The sequence below is a fragment of the Neoarius graeffei genome, chromosome 27 (assembly GCF_027579695.1).
Source record: "Neoarius graeffei isolate fNeoGra1 chromosome 27, fNeoGra1.pri, whole genome shotgun sequence".
Classification (NCBI taxonomy): domain Eukaryota; kingdom Metazoa; phylum Chordata; class Actinopteri; order Siluriformes; family Ariidae; genus Neoarius; species Neoarius graeffei.
The window spans coordinates 30,135,892-30,156,944 of NC_083595.1; the positions used below are offsets into that span (position 1 = coordinate 30,135,892).

Below are 21,053 nucleotides of genomic sequence, written 5' to 3' on the forward strand. Positions count from 1 at the left end.
ATGAGTTTGTAGCTATAGCAGTAATGTACACACAGCAGGTTTATTATGATTTTTTATTTTTTTTTTAAGTTCGATGAATGTCTGTCAGTAGACAGCAAATAACCTGTGCTTAATTGACGGGAGGAAAACGGAGCCGATCAACTCAACCACTTTAACAGGCGCTTTGGATGCTGGCTGGCCCCTTTGAGACCAACTCGGAGAAGTGTGTGTGTGTGTGTGTGTGTGTGTGTGTGTGTGTGTGTGTGTGTTATTACACCACTTTCTACACTCAGCCACTCCAGTTATTAAAATCCTCAGCAAGTCAGTGTTTTATATAATCTACATAAGCTATTATTCAGTATTGTTAATGTGATGGCAAGTTACTCTTGGTGGATATTTGCATATTTTGTTCAGCATGTAGGCAGGAAAACAACTATTTATTTCCATGTTTCCTACTTCCTCAACACCTGGAATAGTTGTGCAGACTCTGCTGCTGATGTACTGTAAATAACGTGTGTGTGTGTGTGTGTGTGTGTGAGAGAGAGAGAAGAAGCCTCTATTTGTCACACGTACACTCGAGCACAGTGAAATTCCTCCTCTGCATTTAACCCATCTGAAGCAGTGAACACACACGTATACCCAGAGCAGTGGGAAGCTATACTACAGCACCCAGGGAGCAGTTGGGGGTTAAGGGCCTTGTTCAAGGGCATTTCACTTCATGCTGCTCATGCACTCAACTCCCCTCACGTTTTTCCTGCTGGTCCCGGGAATCAAACCGGCAACCCTTTGGGCCCAAGGCTGCTTCTCTAACCTTCAGGCCATGGCTGGCCTCAAACAGCCATGGTTTGTGTGTGTTAGGGATGTGTGAAAGAACATGTTTCTCATCTCATCTCATCTCATTATCTCTAGCCGCTTTATCCTTCTACAGGGTCGCAGGCAAGCTGGAGCCTATCCCAGCTGACTACGGGCGAAAGGCGGGGTACACCCTGGACAAGTCGCCAGGTCATCACAGGGCTGACACATAGACACAGACAACCATTCACACTCACATTCACACCTACGGTCAATTTGGAGTCACCAGTTAACCTAACCTGCATGTCTTTGGACTGTGGGGGAAACCGGAGCACCCGGAGGAAACCCACGCGGACACGGGGAGAACATGCAAACTCCACACAGAAAGGCCCTTGCCGGCCCCGGGGCTCGAACCCAGGACCTTCTTGCTGTGAGGCGACAGCGCTAACCACTACACCACCGTGCCGCCAACATGTTTCTTAACTCATCTAATAATTAGTCTCAAGGAAAACCTGTATATGCTCCCTACTGTGTCATTGACTGTGCCACCCCAAAAACATTCCGTTTCCCCAAATGCTGCAGTGTTCTATTCTTTAAAGAAGCCCTCTTTTCAAGTGCATTTAGCTGATAGAAGATTGGGGTATACTGTTACTGTACAATATTCCATCGCTGCATTTTTGAAAGTGAGGGAGATTATGGACGAGAATGGGGGGGGGAGCAATGTTCTGGTTTGCGGTGTGTGTTGGTGGTCTGCTGATCAGCTGAGGCCTGGGTTGTGACTGTACTGCTTACGTTATGGAGTATGGTTCACATTTCAGCATTTTCCTCTCCCTTGTTTGTCTAGCAGGCTGTTGCCAGCACAGTTTGACCATAAAATAAACTGGAAGTGGGATTGTGATTGGTCAGATTTAGTAAACAAAGCCCTTGCATGAAACTGCTGCTCAAGCATTATATGGTCAGCACAGTACTTTTACCGTTCTGTTATTATTAATGCTCTCCATCATGAAATGAGCCGTTTCACTCACTGCAAACTCCCAGCACCTTAGCTCATCTCTTTTTCAGACTTCCTTTTCTTTTTATTACGCACTCTCGTGCGACTCTCCAGGCTCTTTTTTTTTTTTTTTTTTTAATGGATCAGTAGATTTGCTTTTGGTCAGATCTCAGGTTCTTCTGCTTGCTGTTTTGAAGTTGCTCATACATAACCATGTGATCTAACTATGACATGGACTCCCATTGTTTCACCATCACAATGGTGACGGAAGCTGGAGATCTGTTTCATAAAAACGGTCTTTTTCAAGCAGAGGAAGCCATTTAGAGAGGAAATTATCCCTTGCTAGAACAGAGGTAAGGATACAGAGAGAATAGACGCAATTCCCAGAGCGTCAGTGACACATCATCACCTCATTATCAGTCCGTCACGTGACTTTACCACAAAAGGCCAAACTGGACATACAGATTGGTTTAAAGAATACAAACACTGGCATGATGCAGCGCAGTACTGCGTCTGTTTTGGCTAAGAGGTAATGAGTTTTATCGCAGTGTGCTGAATGAAGCTGGCATGGTTCACAGGAAGCACTGGCGGCCCTGGTGTTTCTCTTTTTCTCTGTGTCCGTATTTGGACAGTAAATCCATGTAGAAAAATATCTTTAGCTGTGTAATTACAATACAATGGGGAACTCCCTCAGAACAGGATTAAAAATAGCACCCAGATTGAAGCTCCAGCCCTTGGTGTGGAATGAGAGAAAGTTAGAGAAATGCCAATATCTGTGTTACTCATCTCCTTCATAGTGGAAAGTCAATGTCACTCAGATGTGGAGTCACAGGAACACCTGCAAATTCATGGTGGCACGGTGCTGCAGTGGGTAGCTCGCAGCAAGAAGGTTCTGGCTCGAACCTCACAGTCGATCAGGACCTTTTGGTGCAGAGTTCGCATGTTCTCCTCATGCCTGCGTGGGTTTCCTCCAGTTTCCTCCCACAGTCCAAAGACATGCAGATTAGGCCAACTGTCACCATTTTTCCAGAATTTATCTGTCTAGTTTTAGGTGGTGTTTACATTAGACCGTATCCATATCGTTGTCGTTGCGGATGCACTGTCCGTGCACATTAAAATGCTGGGAAACGACTCCACAGGCGGAACAGTTTGAATCCGCCAGGGCCCACGTATTCAACCCAGTACGTATTTGATCCGGTGCTGTGTAAACATTGAGGAACGAGGATACGCAGTGCTGAGCTCTAGCTGACGTCGTCATTGGACAACGTCACTGTGACATCCACCTTCCTGATTCGCTGGCGTTGGTCATGCCACGTTGGTCATGTGACGCGACTGCTGAAAAACCTTCTCCTCTTTAGTCCCAGTGATTTCCATAAAGAACTTCAAATTTTGATTCTTATGCTCTCTCACTCTCTCACACTCTCTCGCTCGCTTGCTCTCTCTTTCTCTCTCTCACACTCTCTTGCTCACTCTCTCTCACTCGCTCACTCAATCTCTCACACACTTTATGTGCTTGGAAGTGGTGAGTGACTTGCGCATGCCCGATATGCACTGGGATCATGTGACGTGCCGTCTAATTAGTCATGTGATTAGCGTATCCATGTATTGGCGTTGCTGTGTGCATGGGGAACGGTTTTGTTGCGGGCACAGAAATTTTGTGTGTGTACGCGAATCGTTTTAAAAACGTTAATCTGATGATCCGCTGATTCGAAATAATGTAAACAGGGCCTTATTTAGTGAATCTCTGCCCACTCTAGCCTCAGATTCCTGTTCTTGGCTGAAAGGGATGGAACCTGATGTGGTGGTCTGCTGTTGTAGCCCATCTTCCTCAAGTTTCAACATGCTGTGTGTGGTTATGTGCATAACGTCTGTTTGAGTTCATGTGAGCTCACACCAGTACAAAACGAGTCATTTGCACCTGCACAACTGCCATGCGCTGGCCTCCCCCCCCACTATTCTGTGTAAACTCTCCAAAATGTTGTGCATGAAAACCCCAGGAGATCAGCAGTTCCTGAAATATTCAAACTAGCAGATCTGGCACCAACAACCATGCCACAGTGAACTGCATTGTGATGTTTGATGTGAACGTTAACTGAAGCTCTTGACCTGTATCTGCATGATTTTACGCATTACACTGCTGCCACATGATTGGCTGACTGGATAATTGCATGAATGAGCAGGTGTTTCTAATAAAGTGGACAGTGGCGGTGTATTAACCTATGGGTTAAGATTGGGTGTGTGTATGTGTGAGATGAAAAATGGTGTTCATGAAAACCTTAACTGCAGGAAACAGGAGAAGGCTTCTCAGGATGAAATTGGCTGAAAAGCACAGGCGTATAGAGTTACTGTCATGTAACGTCATGGGTCTCCGAGTGTTTCCTCTGGCCTTCTCCAGTGGCTCATAGCTGCATCGGCTGTACAAACCGAATTACTAATGAAATGCATAAAATCACACCTGATTCTGCTCTTCTGAATGTGTGCGGCTGTGCCAAACTCAAAGCAGCAGTCAAAACCAGTGTGACCAAAACAGGCTCAAGCTGATTATCTTGGTTTATGGTGCACTAATTAAAGTAAACTACTCATGTTGTTGGGAAGAAAGAAAATGAGGAACGCTCACAGGAAGCTGTCTTCCTGGTGTAGGAAATCAGGTGATAGTAGTTGTTCTGTTAGTTCCATAAACTTTACGATTACTCTTAAAATTACATCAAAAGTTTTGCAGACTCATAAAGTAACTGAAGTTAAGAATAGATCAGTACAGGGATTAACAGTCTACATACACTGACACATACATATTTAGTGGTGCGTTCAGATGGAAAAAATTTTATTTATATTTTCAAAATGGAAAGACGAACAGTCATGTGCTCATCGTCAAGTGGTTAAATTTGTGAGAAGACTTGCTAGCCACAAATATAATGATGGAAGCAAAAAAAAATTTTTTTTTTAGTTACCTAACCTACAACTGTCAACTATTTTATACAAACAATCTAATGGCATCATGACAGTGACGGAGTTGGTAAGAATATGAACGTCCCGCAGATCTGTTGGGAAATTACTAAGGAAAAGTTCTGTTTAAGTAGAATGACACTGTAATTACGCATTGACCAATAATCAAACTTCCATGTGAAATGTCAACATTGCCTAATAACTTCTGAACTCATTGCTGTGAAGAAATTTCAACTAAAATTCTGACATAATGAGGGTTTTGCTCATGCGTCATTTATGTAGTAAATACGTATAACACACATTATTCTATCCACATTTACTGGATATGAGCAATCACGTGCTCTGATTGGCTACTCTACTACTAGGTTATCAGCTTATATACCGTGAGTAGAGAAAAACAAAATGGCGGAGCGTTTTGCTGAACCAACCGAGGCCGAAATAAAAACTCTACTCGAAAACGAAACCCCAAAAAATACAAAAAAATGCAACAAAATATGGAATAAAAGTACAGGGTGTTTCAAAAAGGTTGATATTATTTGAGATGTAAATATCCCAGGAACTACGTAGTCTAGGCAAATGAACCTGAACAGGCTTAATGTTGAGCAATATAAGATTTATTCCTCAAAATTTGAACAAGAAATTCAAAAGGTATGTGGATTCCATTAACGATTTCACAGATTTTCAATATTCGCACCGCCTGAGATACAGATACACGTCAAGTCGGTAGTCCAACTCCTGCCAAACACGCTGCAACATGTCTTTGGTAACAGTCTTTTCTGTTAACAGTGCATTTTTTTTTTAGAGAATTCTCTCATAAATGCACGCTGCACAGTCTTGTTCGACTGTGTTTGAGCATACTCTAACACACAAAACGCCTTTTCTTTTCCAGTGAATGGCATTTCTATACCTAAAGAGATAGATAAAAACAAAAAACATCTCATCTCATCATCTCTAGCCGCTTTATCCTGTTCTACAGGGTCGCAGGCAAGCTGGAGCCTATCCCAGCTGACTACGGGCGAAAGGCGGGGTACACCCTGGACAAGTCACCAGGTCATCACAGGGCTGACACATAGACACAGACAACCATTCACACTCACATTCACACCTACGGTCAATTTAGAGCCACCAGTTAACCTAAGCTGCATGTCTTTGGACTGTGGGGGAAACCGGAGCACCCGGAGGAAACCCACGCGGACACGGGGAGAACATGCAAACTCCACACAGAAAGGCCCTCGCCGGCCACGGGGCTCGAACCCGGACCTTCTTGCCGTGAGGCGACAGCGCTAACCACTACACCACCGTGCCGCCCAACAAAAAACATTAAACATAAAATTTTGACCTGTTTCCACACATGCGGTTAAAATTTGAGGTCAATTGAACAAGAATTGGCAAAGTTATAAGATTGCGAAATGATACCAAATTTTTTTTGAAACACCCTGTATTTGATTGTAAGAACATATCTTTTTTTTTTTAAGCATGATTATTATAGCATTTTTCACAAATTGCTACTTCACCGATTTTGTTTACTTTCAAAGCGGAAATGATTTTGTCGGATGTTTTGTATAATGTTTTTATTTATCGAATTTGCAAAAATTAAAAATGCTCTATTTCTCAAAATCCAACGAATGTGGAAAGAATAAAAGTTATTCCACTTAATCTCGTGGAATAACTCGGTGCTATGCGCCTCGTCGGCTATCAGCTCATGTACGACTTGATTTCGTGGAATAACTGTTTAATTAGCAATACTGCACACAGTCACAATTCTACCACACTGACAGTAAACAAAGGTCAATCCTGAATAAGTAAAAATAATGATATTTAAAAGTCATTACAGAATTCTATTAATTTCTGGAAAGAACATGAGAAACACACAGAAAGTGACTCGAGTTCAGGATCAAACCAGGGATCCTGGAGCTGTAAGGCTGCAGTCCTTCCCACTGCACTACCGTGTCATCCATAAGCGTTCAAAAAGCATCTTAAATTGCTTGGTCAGAGTGTGTCAGAGTTTTTATTGACCTCAGACTCCGTGTGTTCCCTGTTCTTGTGTCTGCCTCCCTAAAATAGTGTGTCCATGGTAATGAAAATAGTCAAGTGTTTATTTGTGGAACAGCGGTCAGCTATGCTGATGGATGCTGAGAATGTACTTAGCTTTCTGAGTTTTCTGATGACGCAGCACTCTGTGGGCCTGGTATGTGTAGACTCCAGTTTTGACTGCTCTGTCTGTGTGTCGTAGTGGTGAGAGTGGTGCCGGGAAGACCGTCGCAGCCAAATACATTATGAGCTACGTCTCAAGAGTGTCAGGAGGAGGACCGAGAGTACAGGTGAGTAAAACGTGTCCGTCTATACTGACCGCGACCTGAAAAATCAGGTGAAGGCGGAAAATTGTTTTCAACAGACTAGGACACCAAAAACCTGTACTTTTAATGTTGAGCCGCCTTCAGTCATCCATATATTTTTATTATATCTTTTTCTTTTTTTTAAACAACAATTGAGCTGAAAATTTTCAGCTCCTCCTGTTTTGTAAAAGATGTTTTATTATTAAAGTGGACACATTCTGAAAAACTCACTTTTTCAGTGCTTGTGCACGTGCATTTGGGTATCTGGAGTCCCAACCAACCAACCAACCAACCAACCAACCAACCAACAAACGCTGAAATAATACACACATACCCCTTTTCCACCAAATCAGTTCCAGGGCTGGTTCAGGGCCAGTGCTGGTGCTGGTTCACAACTCGTTCAACTTGTGAGCCAGCTGAGAACCAGTTGCTTTTCCATAGCTTGCGGTGCGAAGCGAAGCCACATCATTATGTCGTTGTATACGTCAGTTACGTCGCTGTATACATCAGTTGCGTCGCTACGTTTGCATAAACCTTGGCGCGAATATCGAAGCAAAAACAACACGGAAGAAGCAGCAGCAACAACAACAATAATAATGGATGACTTCGCGTTTGTACAGCTGCTGCTTCTCGTCGCTTAAAAATGGTGATCTTTCGCGGTCTTGTTATTGTTGTTGGTCTTAACAACCCCGCCCCCCCGCTGACGTAAGCGGTTCTTTCCTCTGGCCCAGCAGAGAGTTGGTGCTAGCCTGGAACCGTTTTTTCTGTCCCCAGAGCCAGTTCTTTGTCAGTGGAAACAGAAAACCCGGTTCCAAACTAAGCACTGGCTCCGAACCAGCCCTGGAACTGCTTTGGTGGAAAAGGGGCAACAGTCAGTTTCTTTTGTGCTGCCTATTTCAGAAAACATGAGCTTCAACAAGCCGTTCAGATTTGTCTGTCACAAGCAGAGCTCATTAGAATGATCCCGCCTCCTCCTCTGAATATCTTCACTCACGGATTGAGAACTGCCTTTTGTAATTAAATATTCATGAGGAAAGTGCTGCTTGATTGGTCGGTGGAAGAGGGGGGCAGGATGAGCAGTGGCTCATTATCATTTAAAGGAACAGGCACTCAACTCAGCCGTTTTGACCAGGCCTGTTTAGACAGGGGCAGAATGGAGCTGTGGTGCTTTATCCTTGTGGTGGTTTGACCGAAGCATGTCACAGACGTTTCATTACGACCTCAAGGAATTGAGTCAGCTTGTGGAAAAGGGGTGTAATATGTCACCTTTTCAACTTTTTATGACTGCAGCTGTTTGGTGGAATTGATTTAGTGTGCATTTAGCTCAAAGTGCACACAGTTTTTGCACTTGACCAAATTCACTTCCTCAAACAGATGCAGTTGTAAAACCTTGAAAAAGCTTCTGTGATTTTTACAGCTCTCGGGAGTGCGCAGTATCGTGCCACTCTGCAGCATTTACTGAGGTCACCATTGTAGGTTCTGCTGACCTGATGTGTTTTGGAGAGTGTGATGCTTGGTGTGCGTGTGTGCTTCTACACTCGATTATTTCAATGGAAATAAATGGGTGACAGGATTTTCTGGTATTTTTGGTTGATATGGTATTTAGCACACCCTTAAAGTGTTTTGTCCTTGAACTAAACAGTGTATTGAATTAACGGTCTAATGTGCTTTTATTTCTTCCAGCTTATTGTGCTCTTGCCTTTGTGCATTCCCTGATATTACAGTATGTCATGGTTTCATGGCTTCCTTCCTTTTTCTGTTTTGTTATTTGACTCCCAGTGATGCACTACACCCTAAACATTTTATAGCATGAGCTGATCTCTCTCTGATCTAAAGTTAATGGATTATAGCAATACTTTACTCATGACCATAAAGGAAAATTTGCATGATCTAATCAAAGTATTCTAATACACTTACTAAATAGCATGTACAGTAATTGCCTTCCAAGCAATCAATCTCGATCCTGTGCCGATTATTTGTGCATCTCTCTTTACGTATGCAAATAAAACACTGTTATAATTGATTAAAATGACCATCCTTGATCTGTTGGATATTCTGGAGTATGTTAGTCCCTACTGCTGGACTGCCTTCTGAATTCCACTCAAGTTTTCTTCACAAATGACAGCAGTTGATTTTATGGGCTCCCCAGAAATGCTACCAGACAACATCTGTGTAAAATAAAAGATATGTTTCTTGATCGGCTTGCTGATTTAAAAGGCATGTGCTCCTGATCTGCAGATGGTTTGGAGCAGATAATGCAACCCAGCCAAGACAAGTACAGTATGTGTGTGTGTCCTGTGACATGCAAACTGTGTTGCAGACATATAGTTGTCAGTGTACCTCATCATCACCATTGCTACTCTCTTTCTCCATAGCATGTCAAAGACATCATTCTGCAGTCCAACCCTCTCCTGGAAGCCTTTGGAAATGCCAAGACACTGAGGAACAACAACTCGAGCCGATTCGTAAGCGCTCTACCTTCTGCCATAGCTTTATGGATAAAAGAGAGTGCTCCTAAAGTCATGTGGTTTACCGAATCTAAGCCAAGAGGCTTCCAGAGCTTTATGGGGACTAAAGAAAACAGAAGGAACATCCAATTAAAATAGAAAGACAGAGAAAAAGAGCAAGAGAAAGGGAGTCCTATTCTTACCCTCTCCTGTCGCTTTCTGGCTGCATTATGAGTGTGAAACAGGGCCAGGTGAAGTCAATGGCTGGAAACAGAGAAAAGAAAGAGGGTAGGGTGGATCCAGGTTAGGCTTTCGGAGGCCAGGCTGATATATGAGCATGACCATATATCACAGCGTACAGGGGAAAATTACATCTAGCTATTGTGATCTCAGTCGAAATGAATCACTATTTCTATGTTCCTTTTAGTTGTTGGGAAGAGGGACGTGTTGGCTGTTTGAGACTTGTTTGTATTGGAATAAGAGTAAAGTGATTATTAGCTTGAGTTAAAACCTGGAAGATCCATCCCAGGCTGTCTAGCTCTAAACTGTGTCAAGATCTTCACTACTTCCAGGAAAGCTTTAATCCAAACTTTTATTTGTTTATAAAAAGAAACAATCACTTTGCCACTTCTGAAGCTCCTCACGTCTTCATTTCATTTCAAGGCATCTCTGAGACTCCTTGGTGTCAGTATTATTATTTTTTTCCTGGGTTCGAATTTACTTTTGCAGTAAAGGGGAATGAATTGGACATGACACGTTTTTAGATTAGAGGTCTAACAGGCATGTTGAGGACGGCGTTAGAGGATGTATAGTATTTTAGTGAGTTCAGGAGCTTTAGTGCTGCTGGGACTCTCATCACACCCTTGCTCTACCTGACTGTGGCTTTTTTTCTTCAGGTCTGAGTACATAAGACAATGGGCTGCAGGTGTGTGTGTGTGTGTGTGTGTGTGTGTGTGTGTGTGTGTGTGTGTGTGTGTGTGTGTGTGTGTGTGTGTGAGGATATGTGTGTTTAAACACTGTTCAACACTGCACGTTTCTTCTGGCAGGGTAAATACTTTGAGATTCAGTTCAGCTCCGGCGGTGAACCAGATGGCGGGAAAATCTCCAACTTCCTGTTGGAAAAATCTCGCGTGGTCACAAGGAACCCTGGAGAAAGAAGCTTTCACATCTTCTACCAGGTGAGAATCAGAGCTTGGGGAACTCTGTTTATCTCTCTTCTGGGGAGGACAAGGGAAAGATTAGCAGTGGAGGAACTGAGGAAAAGGAAAAACCCGGCTCTGTTCTGTTTACTGCATGAACTCTTTGGATGAGAAACAAGACTGTCTGGCTTTGCTATAATGGAGCTTCCACACATCTCTGCTGGCTCTTTTTCTTGGATTAGAAGGGATACAATTACCAGACTGAGCCTGCAGTGTGCTCTGTGATGGAAGCACAGCATAGTTTTGTCGTTTATTTGTAATATAAGATTTGTATTACGATATATGAATTCTTGTTTCAAGTCTAGCAGTAATGCCAGGGCACATTCATACGCTGGGTATGTAGATAATTTTATAGACTAAATCCTGGAAAATAAACGTCCTGAATGTTCACTTTTGTGACGTAGTTGATCGAAGGGGCCAACGCGGAACAGAAAAGCAGTCTGGGAATCACCAACCTGGATTACTACTCTTACCTCAACCAGTCAGGATCCTACAAAGTGGATGACATCAACGACAAAAGTGATTTTCAGGAAACTCGGGTGAGTGGAACTTTTATTTGATATTGGCGTCTCATTTTTTTCTATTTTTATGTTCATCCATTTCTTACGGAAAATTAATTAGTTACAGGAACGCGCTTGATTTTTTAGACCTTTTGATTCTTTCTTGCAAGTGTTCTGTTTCTACAACCCCGATTCCAAAAAAGTTGGGACAAAGTACAAATTGTAAATAAAAACGGAATGCAATAATTTACAAATCTCAAAAACTGATATTGTATTCACAATAGAACATAGACAACATATCAAATGTCGAAAGTGAGACATTTTGAAATTTCATGCCAAATATTGGCTCATTTGAAATTTCATGACAGCAACACATCTCAAAAAGTTGGGACAGGGGCAATAAGAGGCTGGAAAAGTTAAAGGTACAAAAAAGGAACAGCTGGAGGACCAAATTGCAACTCATTAGGTCAATTGGCAATAGGTCATTAACATGACTGGGTATAAAAAGAGCATCTTGGAGTGGCAGCGGCTCTCAGAAGTAAAGATGGGAAGAGGATCACCAATCCCCCTAATTCTGTGCCGACAAATAGTGGAGCAATATCAGAAAGGAGTTCGACAGTGTAAAATTGCAAAGAGTTTGAACATATCATCATCTACAATGCATAATATCATCAAAAGATTCAGAGAATCTGGAAGAATCTCTGTGCGTAAGGGTCAAGGCCGGAAAACCATACTGGGTGCCCGTGATCTTCGGGCCCTTAGACGGCACTGCATCACATACAGGCATGCTTCTATATTGGAAATCACAAAATGGGCTCAGGAATATTTCCAGAGAACATTATCTGTGAACACAATTCACCGTGCCATCCGCTGTTGCCAGCTAAAATTCTATAGTTCAAAGAAGAAGCCGTATCTAAACATGATCCAGAAGCGCAGACGTCTTCTCTGGGCCAAGGCTCATTTAAAATGGACTGTGGCAAAGTGGAAAACTGTTCTGTGGTCAGACGAATCAAAATGTGAAGTTCTTTATGGAAATCAGGGACGCCGTGTCATTCGGACTAAAGAGGAGAAGGACGACCCAAGTTGTTATCAGCGCTCAGTTCAGAAGCCTGCATCTCTGATGGTATGGGGTTGCATTAGTGCATGTGGCATGGGCAGCTTACACATCTGGAAAGACACCATCAATGCTGAAAGGTATATCCAGGTTCTAGAGCAACATATGCTCCCATCCAGACGACGTCTCTTTCAGGGAAGACCTTGCATTTTCCAACATGACAATGCCAAACCACATACTGCATCAATTACAGCATCATGGCTGCGTAGAAGAAGGGTCTGGGTACTGAACTGGCCAGCCTGCAGTCCAGATCTTTCACCCACAGAAAACATTTGGCGCATCATAAAACGGAAGATACAACAAAAAAGACCTAAGACAGTTGAGCAACTAGAATCCTACATTAGACAAGAATGGGTTAACATTCCTATCCCTAAACTTGAGCAACTTGTCTCCTCAGTCCCCAGACGTTTACAGACTGTTGTAAAGAGAAAAGGGGATGTCTCACAGTGGTAAACATGGCCTTGTCCCAATTTTTTTGAGATGTGTTGTTGTCATGAAATTTAAAATCACCTAATTTTTCTCTTGAAATGATACATTTTCTCAGTTTAAACATTTGATATGTCATCTATGTTCTATTCTGAATAAAATATGGAATTTTGAAACTTCCACATCGTTGCATTCCGTTTTTATTTACAATTTGTACTTTATCCCAACTTTTTTGGAATCGGGGTTGTACTTCGGAGCGAACACCTGTTTTTATTTACAACTAAAGCCACAGCAGGAGTAATTAGAGGACATGGGCTGGGAAATGGCAGTGGCAGCTACACATTGCACGCTGTTCATGGAACCCCTCCTTTCTCTTTCACCCTTTCTCTAGCACGCTATGGATGTCATTGGCATCTCGGGTGAGGACCATGCCATGGTCCTGCAGATTGTAGCTGGAATTCTTCACCTAGGGAACATCAGCTTCAGAGAGTCTGGGAACTACGCCGCTGTGGAGAGTGAGGAGTGTGAGTAGACGGTTGACGGTCATCTACTCTTTTTGGATGTGTGAAGCCATATTTCTTTGCATGGGGTGTGGGTTCCCCCCGCAGGCTCTCTCCACTGTCCTTGGTTGCTCTTTGGAGGGTCACGAGAAACACATTTTCACTCTGTCTGTCTGTTTTCGTTTCCTTTTTTTTCCTCTTTGGTTAGTTTTTTCCCTCTATCTCCCTATGCTGAATGTTTGTTGTGTTTAAAGGAGCTTGGAGCCAAGCAGGCTCAGCCATGCTGAATTAACCCAGAAAATGAAGCATTCTTCAAGGTTCAGGGGTCTGACTGAATTACATCACACTCTCTAAAATTACACCCAAAAAAAACCAAACAAAAAAAACATAACTTCCTGTTGCGCCAGCCTACCCTTCCAGTTCTCCCTGTCCCCACCCTGTACTCGTCAGTTTGCTTCATCCCTCCCTCCACCCTTTTAATCCATCTTGCTATCCTTTCATGAGAGGCATAATGATTTTCGCACAAAGCTCTGCTGTGCCGGGAGCAGACACAGCATTGCTGCGTTTCCTGTTCGGCGTAAATCCACTTCCTGTCTGCTGCCAATGGCTTTCACATATTTAGTCGAGCTGATGTAAAAACAGATCATGGATAAGTAGCATAGCAGCACGTGTTGGTGACAAAAATCACGCCTCAGAATGCGTGCAAATGACATGTGATTAAAACTCCATCACCCTAAACACTGTGTGTGTGTACAGTTTTTGTCAGGCCGAATGAATTTTATTTCAGTGGCAGATTTCAAATGAGCTATTTATATCTAACTTATGGCCCTTTTCCACTACCCTTTTTCAGCTCACTTCAGCTCACTTCAGCCCGACACGGCTCGCGTTTCGACTATCTAAGAACAGCACGACTCAGCTCGCTTCAGCCCTGCTCAGCCCCCAAAACTCGCACTGTTTTGGAGTGGGGCTGAAGCGAGCCAAACCGAGCTGAGTGAGGCTAGGGGCGTGAGGAGACACTCCCCTGTGCACTGATTGGTGAGGAGGAGTGTCCTCACACGCCCACACACGCCTCGCAAGCACGCTGGGATCTATAAACACCGTAAACCCGGAAGAAGGAGAATTACGAGAATTATGAAGCCTTATGCGCCTCGCCTCATCTATACGCTCTTGCCAGTATCTGTTGGCGTTGTCGGCGACAACAAGCCACAGCACCAAGACCAGCAACACTAACGACTCCATGTCCTCCATGTTTATTGTTTACTCTCCGGGTTGTGAGACTACCGCTTAAAATGTCACTGATGTCACTGTTTGCACCGCCTAACGACATCACGTGACATCCACCCACTTTCGCTACCTCCACCCAATGTGTCCACCCACTTCCAGCCAGCACGGTTCAGCGCGGTTGTAGTCGAAATGCAACTCCAACAGCCCCACTCAGCTCGACTCAGCACGGCACGGCTCAGCCCGACTCAGCCGCGTTGGTAGTGGAAAAGCGGCATTAGAGTTAGAAGTTTGTTGAAAGGCTAAGTTGAAATGCATGTTACATGTTGTTGATACTAATTGTACTTCAGTCAATTAAATGCAAATTTTACTCAAATTCTGAATCTGTTTGTTTTGATTGAGGTGTACAAACAAAAGGTTTTATTCTGTACCAAGCTACTGGTCATGAATTTTTAAACTCCACTTGATATTGTTAAAGTTCTTAGATGGATGACTCACACACAATCAGTCCCAGGTCTTCTGGGAGGCAGATGGAGGAGCTGGAGTTTTCCCCTTTGCTCTGCTCACTTGTGCATTTTGACCACACCCTCATTTCCTGCGAGGTCTCCACCATTAATGGAGTGTGTCTGTGCATTAGAGTTAACAGGGAAGGCTGATTTAGCATGTAGGCTACGTAGGCGGCAGGTTCAAAACGTTGCCTCATGCCTCACCCGTGCCTCAGTATCCTCTCTTAGCTTTTGATGTGGTTTAATAAGAACACTGACCGTGAGTCATCTGTTTAAATCTTCATTCCACTTTGTTCTCTGGAGAATTGTGCTTTTCCCGTAAAAGGGCTTTGTGTATAAGATCATGAAATCGGGGCAAGTCGGCATCAGATTTTCAGACTGTCTTCTAGTGCACTCTTATTTTCACTGTTATTGTCCTTCTTGGAGAAACATATTTATTTTCCTCCTCACTATATCATTTTCCTCTGCTTAGTCTTGGCATTTCCTGCTTTCCTGCTGGGCATCAACCAGGAACGGCTAAAAGAGAAACTCACCAGCCGCAAGATGGATGGCAGATGGGGAGGTAAATCTGAGTCGATAGATGTGACCCTGAATGTGGAGCAGGCGTGTTTCACACGTGATGCACTGTCTAAAGCTCTGCATGCTCGTGTCTTTGACTACCTGGTAGAGGTATGTGCATTTGTCTCGTATTCTTGGTTATTACTCTACTGATTAACAAGCATTTAAGTAAAATTATTCTTTTCCCTTCGCAGTCAATCAATAAAGCCATGGTAAAGGACCATCAGGAGGAGAATATTGGGGTTCTGGACATCTATGGATTTGAGATTTTCCAGGTAGTTTAATGTTAGTGTTTGTTTCCTTCATGTCAAATTCAGGTAAAATAAAATGCTGAATATTGTCAGTTTCAGGTAATTTGTTCCATTTCAAAATTTAAATATTTCAAGTTCTGATTGAATGATTGGTATAAATATTAAGGGGGCGGCACAGTGCTTATCACTGTCGCCTCACAAAAAGAAGGTTCTGGGTTCGAACCTCACGGCCAACGGGGGCCTTTCTGTGTGGAGTTTGCATGTTCTCCCCGTGTCCGCGTGGGTTTCCTCCGGGTGCTCCGGTTTCCCCCACAGTCCAAAGACGTGCAAGCTAAGCTAACTGGCTACTCTAAATTGTCCCTTGATCAAGCTTGGAGAGGGATGGGCTCCGTCAAGTTTAAATGCCCTAGATACATCAATGATGGACTGTTAAAATGTCATCACTGGTGCCCCTACAGATGATGAAGATGATGATAAATCTTAAGATGCATGCTTCCAGGGTTATGATGGAGGGGTAATTTTAATTGCCTGGATAGATTTAGGTTTTTCTTTCATACTGATAATAGTCTTAGTGAACTTGATCTTCTTTGATTACAAAAAAGACTCGTTTTATTGTCTTCATACCAGATGGTTACAGGGTGACATTACTTCCTCGTCAGATTCCACATATACACACATTGGTGAACTTGTACCATGTGATAAATGTGAAAGTGGAAGATATTGATTGATTGATATATAATATTATATATAGGGGTGGCACAGTGGTGTAGTGGTTAGCACTGTCACCTCACAGCAAGAAGGTCCTGGGTTTGAGCCCAGAGGCCGACGAGGGCCTTTCTGTGCAGAGTTTGCATGTTCTCCCCGTGTCCGCATGGGTTTCCTCCAAGGCCAAGTTTACATTAGACCGTATTTGTCTCGTTTTCTTCGCGGATGCACTATCCGTTTACATTAAAACGCCTGGAAATGCCGGGAAACGGGAATCCGCCAGGGTCCACGTATTCAATCCAGATCGTGTCTGGTCCGGTGCTGTGTAAACATTGAGAATACGCGGATACGCTGTGCTGAGCTCTACCTGGTGTCGTCATTGGAGAACGTCACTGTGACATCCACCTTCCTGATTTGCTGGCGTTGGTCATGTGACGCGACTGCTGAAAAACGGCCGGACTTCCGCCTTGTATCACCTTTCATTAAAGAGTATAAAAGTATGAAAATACTGCAAATACTGATGCAAATACTGCCCATTGTGTAGTTATGATTGTCTTTAGGCTTGCCATCCTTCCACTTGCAAGTGGTAAGTGACGCGCATGCCCGATATGCACTGAGATCACACACACAGCGGCTCAGTCCCGAATCACTGCTCGTGTGCTTCACTCGCGCGCTCTGTGAGCTGCGCAGGGCCGGAGTGCGCACCCTCCAGAGGGCACTCGCTGTTCAGGGCGGAGTGATTTGGAGCGCAGGATGCCTGCGGAGCCGAGCGTATCAGTGTATTGGCATTGCTGTGTGCACGCGAATCGTGTATTGGCGTTGCTGTGTGCACGCTAATCGTTTTAAAAACGTTAATCTGATGATCCGCTGATACGGTCTAATGTAAACCCCATCCAAGTGTTCCAGTTTCCCCCACAGTCCAAAGACACGCAGGTTAGGCTAATTGGTGGCTCTAAATTGACCGTAGGTGTGAATGTGAGTGTGAATGGTTGTTTGTCTCTATGTGTCAGCCCTGCGATGACCTGGCAACTTGTCCAGGGTGCACCCCGCCTCTCACCCATAGTCAGCTGGGATAGGCTCCAGCTCGCCTGCGACCCTGTACAGGATAAGCGGCTACAGATGATATATATACTGTATTTCTAAGTAAAAGAATTTTGGCTTTATTGTTCTTGTATTCTGTATTTTTAGAAAAATGGATTTGAACAGTTCTGCATCAACTTTGTGAATGAGAAACTGCAGCAGATCTTCATTGAGCTTACACTGAAAGCAGAGCAGGTACGAACATCAGTGTTCTATATTTCATTCATAAGGACATGCCAGGTTATGAATGAATTGACTTTTTTTTTTTTAAAACATCTTTTCCAAGACATGCCAATCTATTTTGTCTTCCCATATTTTGTTTCATTTTTATTTTTTTTCTCTCTTTCCCACTCCTAGGAGGAGTATGTACAAGAAGGAATCCGATGGACTCCCATTGAGTACTTCAACAACAAGATAGTCTGCGACCTCATTGAGAGTAAAGTAAGTGCCAAGAGGCTGAATTTGGGTTTTATTTGGCTGCTTTCCACAGACAGGATATGAGCTCTGTCTTTTTTTTTTTAAACACATGCAATAAAACTCAACAGTGCCAAATTGAGGAATATCTAGTGGCACAAGCTTCCCGTCTTTTTCCATGGTGGCTAGATACCATGAGACAAGCTAATATGCCTTCTAATTCGGATTGTCTGGAGCACAGAGAGATCTGTCATTTCCATTATAAGGGAAGATCTTGACAAATTGCAGCAATATGAGAACAGACCTCAAGAAGAAGCTCCTGTCTTTGAGTGAAAGATGTTTTGGGAGCCCAGACATGTTCATCTGAGTTGCTTTTTTTTCTTAGGAAAAAAGTAGGAAAACCTGTTTACTCACAGATTCTATGGAAGTGCATCATGCTACATATTTTCCAAATGATGAAGCCTAGCTCTGACTTTGTTGCTGAAACCTTGGTTTATTTTTTCATACTATTACCCTTAGATTACTATAATTCACTGTTCTTTGGCATCTCGGGTTGAACCCTAAGTAAACTCCCAGCATATTGAAAATATCAGTGTCATAGGGCAAGTGAACACGCTTGAAGGAGAGCACGAACTGACCTATTCTGTGTCACTCTGATTAACCAGGGCAGAGTAATCCCACCCTTCCCACCCAGTTAAGCTTTCTCGTCATCCTGATCATAAGTTGCTCTTCCATTGTTTTTATACTTGCAATTTGTGAGTAATTGGGCAGTGACTGTCTGATTCTCTTGCATAAAATGTCTTCTGTGTTGTCTTTCCTAGAATCCCCCAGGCATAATGTGCATCGTGGACGATGTATGTGCTACGATGCATGCAAAGGGGGAGGGAGCTGATCAGACGATGCTGCAGAAACTGCGCATGCAGATCAACAGCCATGAGCATTTCAACAGCTGGAATCAAGGCTTTATAATCCACCACTATGCGGGGAAGGTCAGAGCACTGATATCTGTTTGTCTTCATGGACATACAGTACACTGCCAGTTAAATGTTAAACATCTTCAAGATCTAAGGCTTTGGTCAAACTCCAGCTCGCAATGTTGTGCAATGGGTTATCGATGAAAATGAGGTGTTTTGATGGCGATTCTTCCCCCGAGCTTAGGGAACTATTCCCAAACCCGGCTTAGTTTGCCGACAGGAACATCTCCACCAGATTTCAATGCATGTATTGAAATTTTTCATGATGTTTTTAGCCACTCACGAGGTGGAGACACACCAAAAAACAACTCCCGAAGCTTGGAGAACATTCGCCGTGCATCGCATGATTGGTGGTGATGCTATCAATTTTTCATCGCCAAGTATTCGCAAACCTATCGCGAGCTGTTGTGTGATCAGGGCCTAAATCTTTCATATAGCTTATTATTTTTTGGGAATTTTGTTTGTTATTGCATGAAAATCTTAGATGTATTTTTAGCTCATGTGGCCACAGGCCAGCCTGGATAAGCTTATGCGATCACGCGTTGTCCGTCCACAATTTACAAAAATAGCTACTCCTACAAGAGTGATTGATTGATTTATTTGATTGATTGGATTTCAATCCAACTCACATACAATGTTCCTTAAGTGGGTGTGCATAAAAAGTTGTCAAGATGGTGGCGCCATCTGTCATGTTGACGATTTTATGGGTGTCTTGGCCTGTATGAGCTACAGCCTATTTTTAATAATAAATTGTTGGCTCTCCAACTCGTAGCTCATTTTCACCGACATCCTACTAGTCATTAATATTCATTACACCTGATCCTCTATATTCATTACTACCCCTATCAAAAAGAAGTATACTTCAAGTTCATTTTATTAAGTTAAGTAAAGTATATTTCCTTAAGTATACTTTTGTGTATCAAGTATACTGATATCAATGCACTTACAGTATACTTGCGAGTAAACTAATCTAATACTTCTTGGGACTAAATCGGCCCACTTTTAGTTTATAAAAAATATACTTTATGTCTGAGAGAAGTAAACTTTGAGTATACAACTAGTATGTTTTATTTTATACTGCAAGTATACCGCAAGTAAACTTGTATACTAATAGTTTACTAGTTCTATACTTGTAGTCCACTCTTTAGTTTACAAAAGCATACTTCATAGTATACTGGAAATATACTATGAGTTTACTTGTTTTATACTTCTAGTCCACTTTTTAGTTTATTAAAGTATACTTTGTAGTATACTGGAAATATACTATTGGTTTACTCATTACACACTTCTAGTCCACTTTTTAGTTTATAAAAGTATACTTTGTAGCATATTGGAAATATACTATTAGTTACTGGTTATATACATCTAGTCCACATTTTAGTTTTGACGTATACTGCAATTACCCTTCTCGGTATACTATTAGTTTTCTAGCCCTAACCCTTACAGTGGTGCTTGAAAGTTTGTGAACCCTTTAGAATTTTCTATATTTCTGCATAAATATGACCTAAAACATCATCAGATTTTCACACAAGTCCTAAAAGTAGATAAATAGAACCCAGTTAAACAAATGAGACAAAAATATTACACTTGGTCATTTATTTATTGAGGAAAATGATCCAATATTACATGTCTGTGAGTGGCAAAAGTATGTGAACCTTTGCTTTCAGTATCTGGTGTGACCCCCTTGTGCAGCAATAACTGCAACTAAACGTTTGCGGTAACTGTTGATGAGTCCTGCACACCGGCTTGGAGGAATTTTAGCCCATTCCTCCGTACAGAACAGCTTCAACTCTGGGATGTTGGTGGGTTTCATCACATGAACTGCTCGCTTCAGGTCCTTCCACAACATTTCGATTGGATTAAGGTCAGGACTTTGACTTGGCCATTCCAAAACATTAACTTTATTCTTCTTTAACCATTCTTTGGTAGAACAACTTGTGTGCTTGGGGTTGTTGTCTTGCTGCATGACCCGCCTTCTCCTGAGATTCAGTTCATGGACAGATGCCCTGACATTTTCCTTTAGAATTCACTGGTATAATTCAGAATTCATTGTTCCATCATCAATGATGGCAAGCCATCCTGGCCCAGATGCAGCAAAACAGGCCCAAACCATGATA

General features: G+C 42.7%; 1 protein-coding gene across 2 annotated transcripts in view; it reads left to right on the forward strand.

The window, feature by feature from the left end:
• Positions 1-21,053, forward strand: part of myo1ea (myosin IEa) — a 117,480-nt gene that overhangs the window by 34,350 nt on the left and 62,077 nt on the right. For both annotated transcript variants that reach the window (XM_060911924.1, XM_060911925.1), the window contains exons 5-14: positions 6,939-7,026; positions 9,417-9,506; positions 10,535-10,666; positions 11,092-11,226; positions 13,119-13,251; positions 15,427-15,623; positions 15,707-15,787; positions 17,657-17,743; positions 17,906-17,989; positions 18,784-18,951. In XM_060911924.1, the coding sequence (XP_060767907.1) occupies positions 6,939-7,026; positions 9,417-9,506; positions 10,535-10,666; positions 11,092-11,226; positions 13,119-13,251; positions 15,427-15,623; positions 15,707-15,787; positions 17,657-17,743; positions 17,906-17,989; positions 18,784-18,951 (1,195 nt within the window). The remainder of the gene's footprint in view (positions 1-6,938; positions 7,027-9,416; positions 9,507-10,534; positions 10,667-11,091; positions 11,227-13,118; positions 13,252-15,426; positions 15,624-15,706; positions 15,788-17,656; positions 17,744-17,905; positions 17,990-18,783; positions 18,952-21,053) is intronic.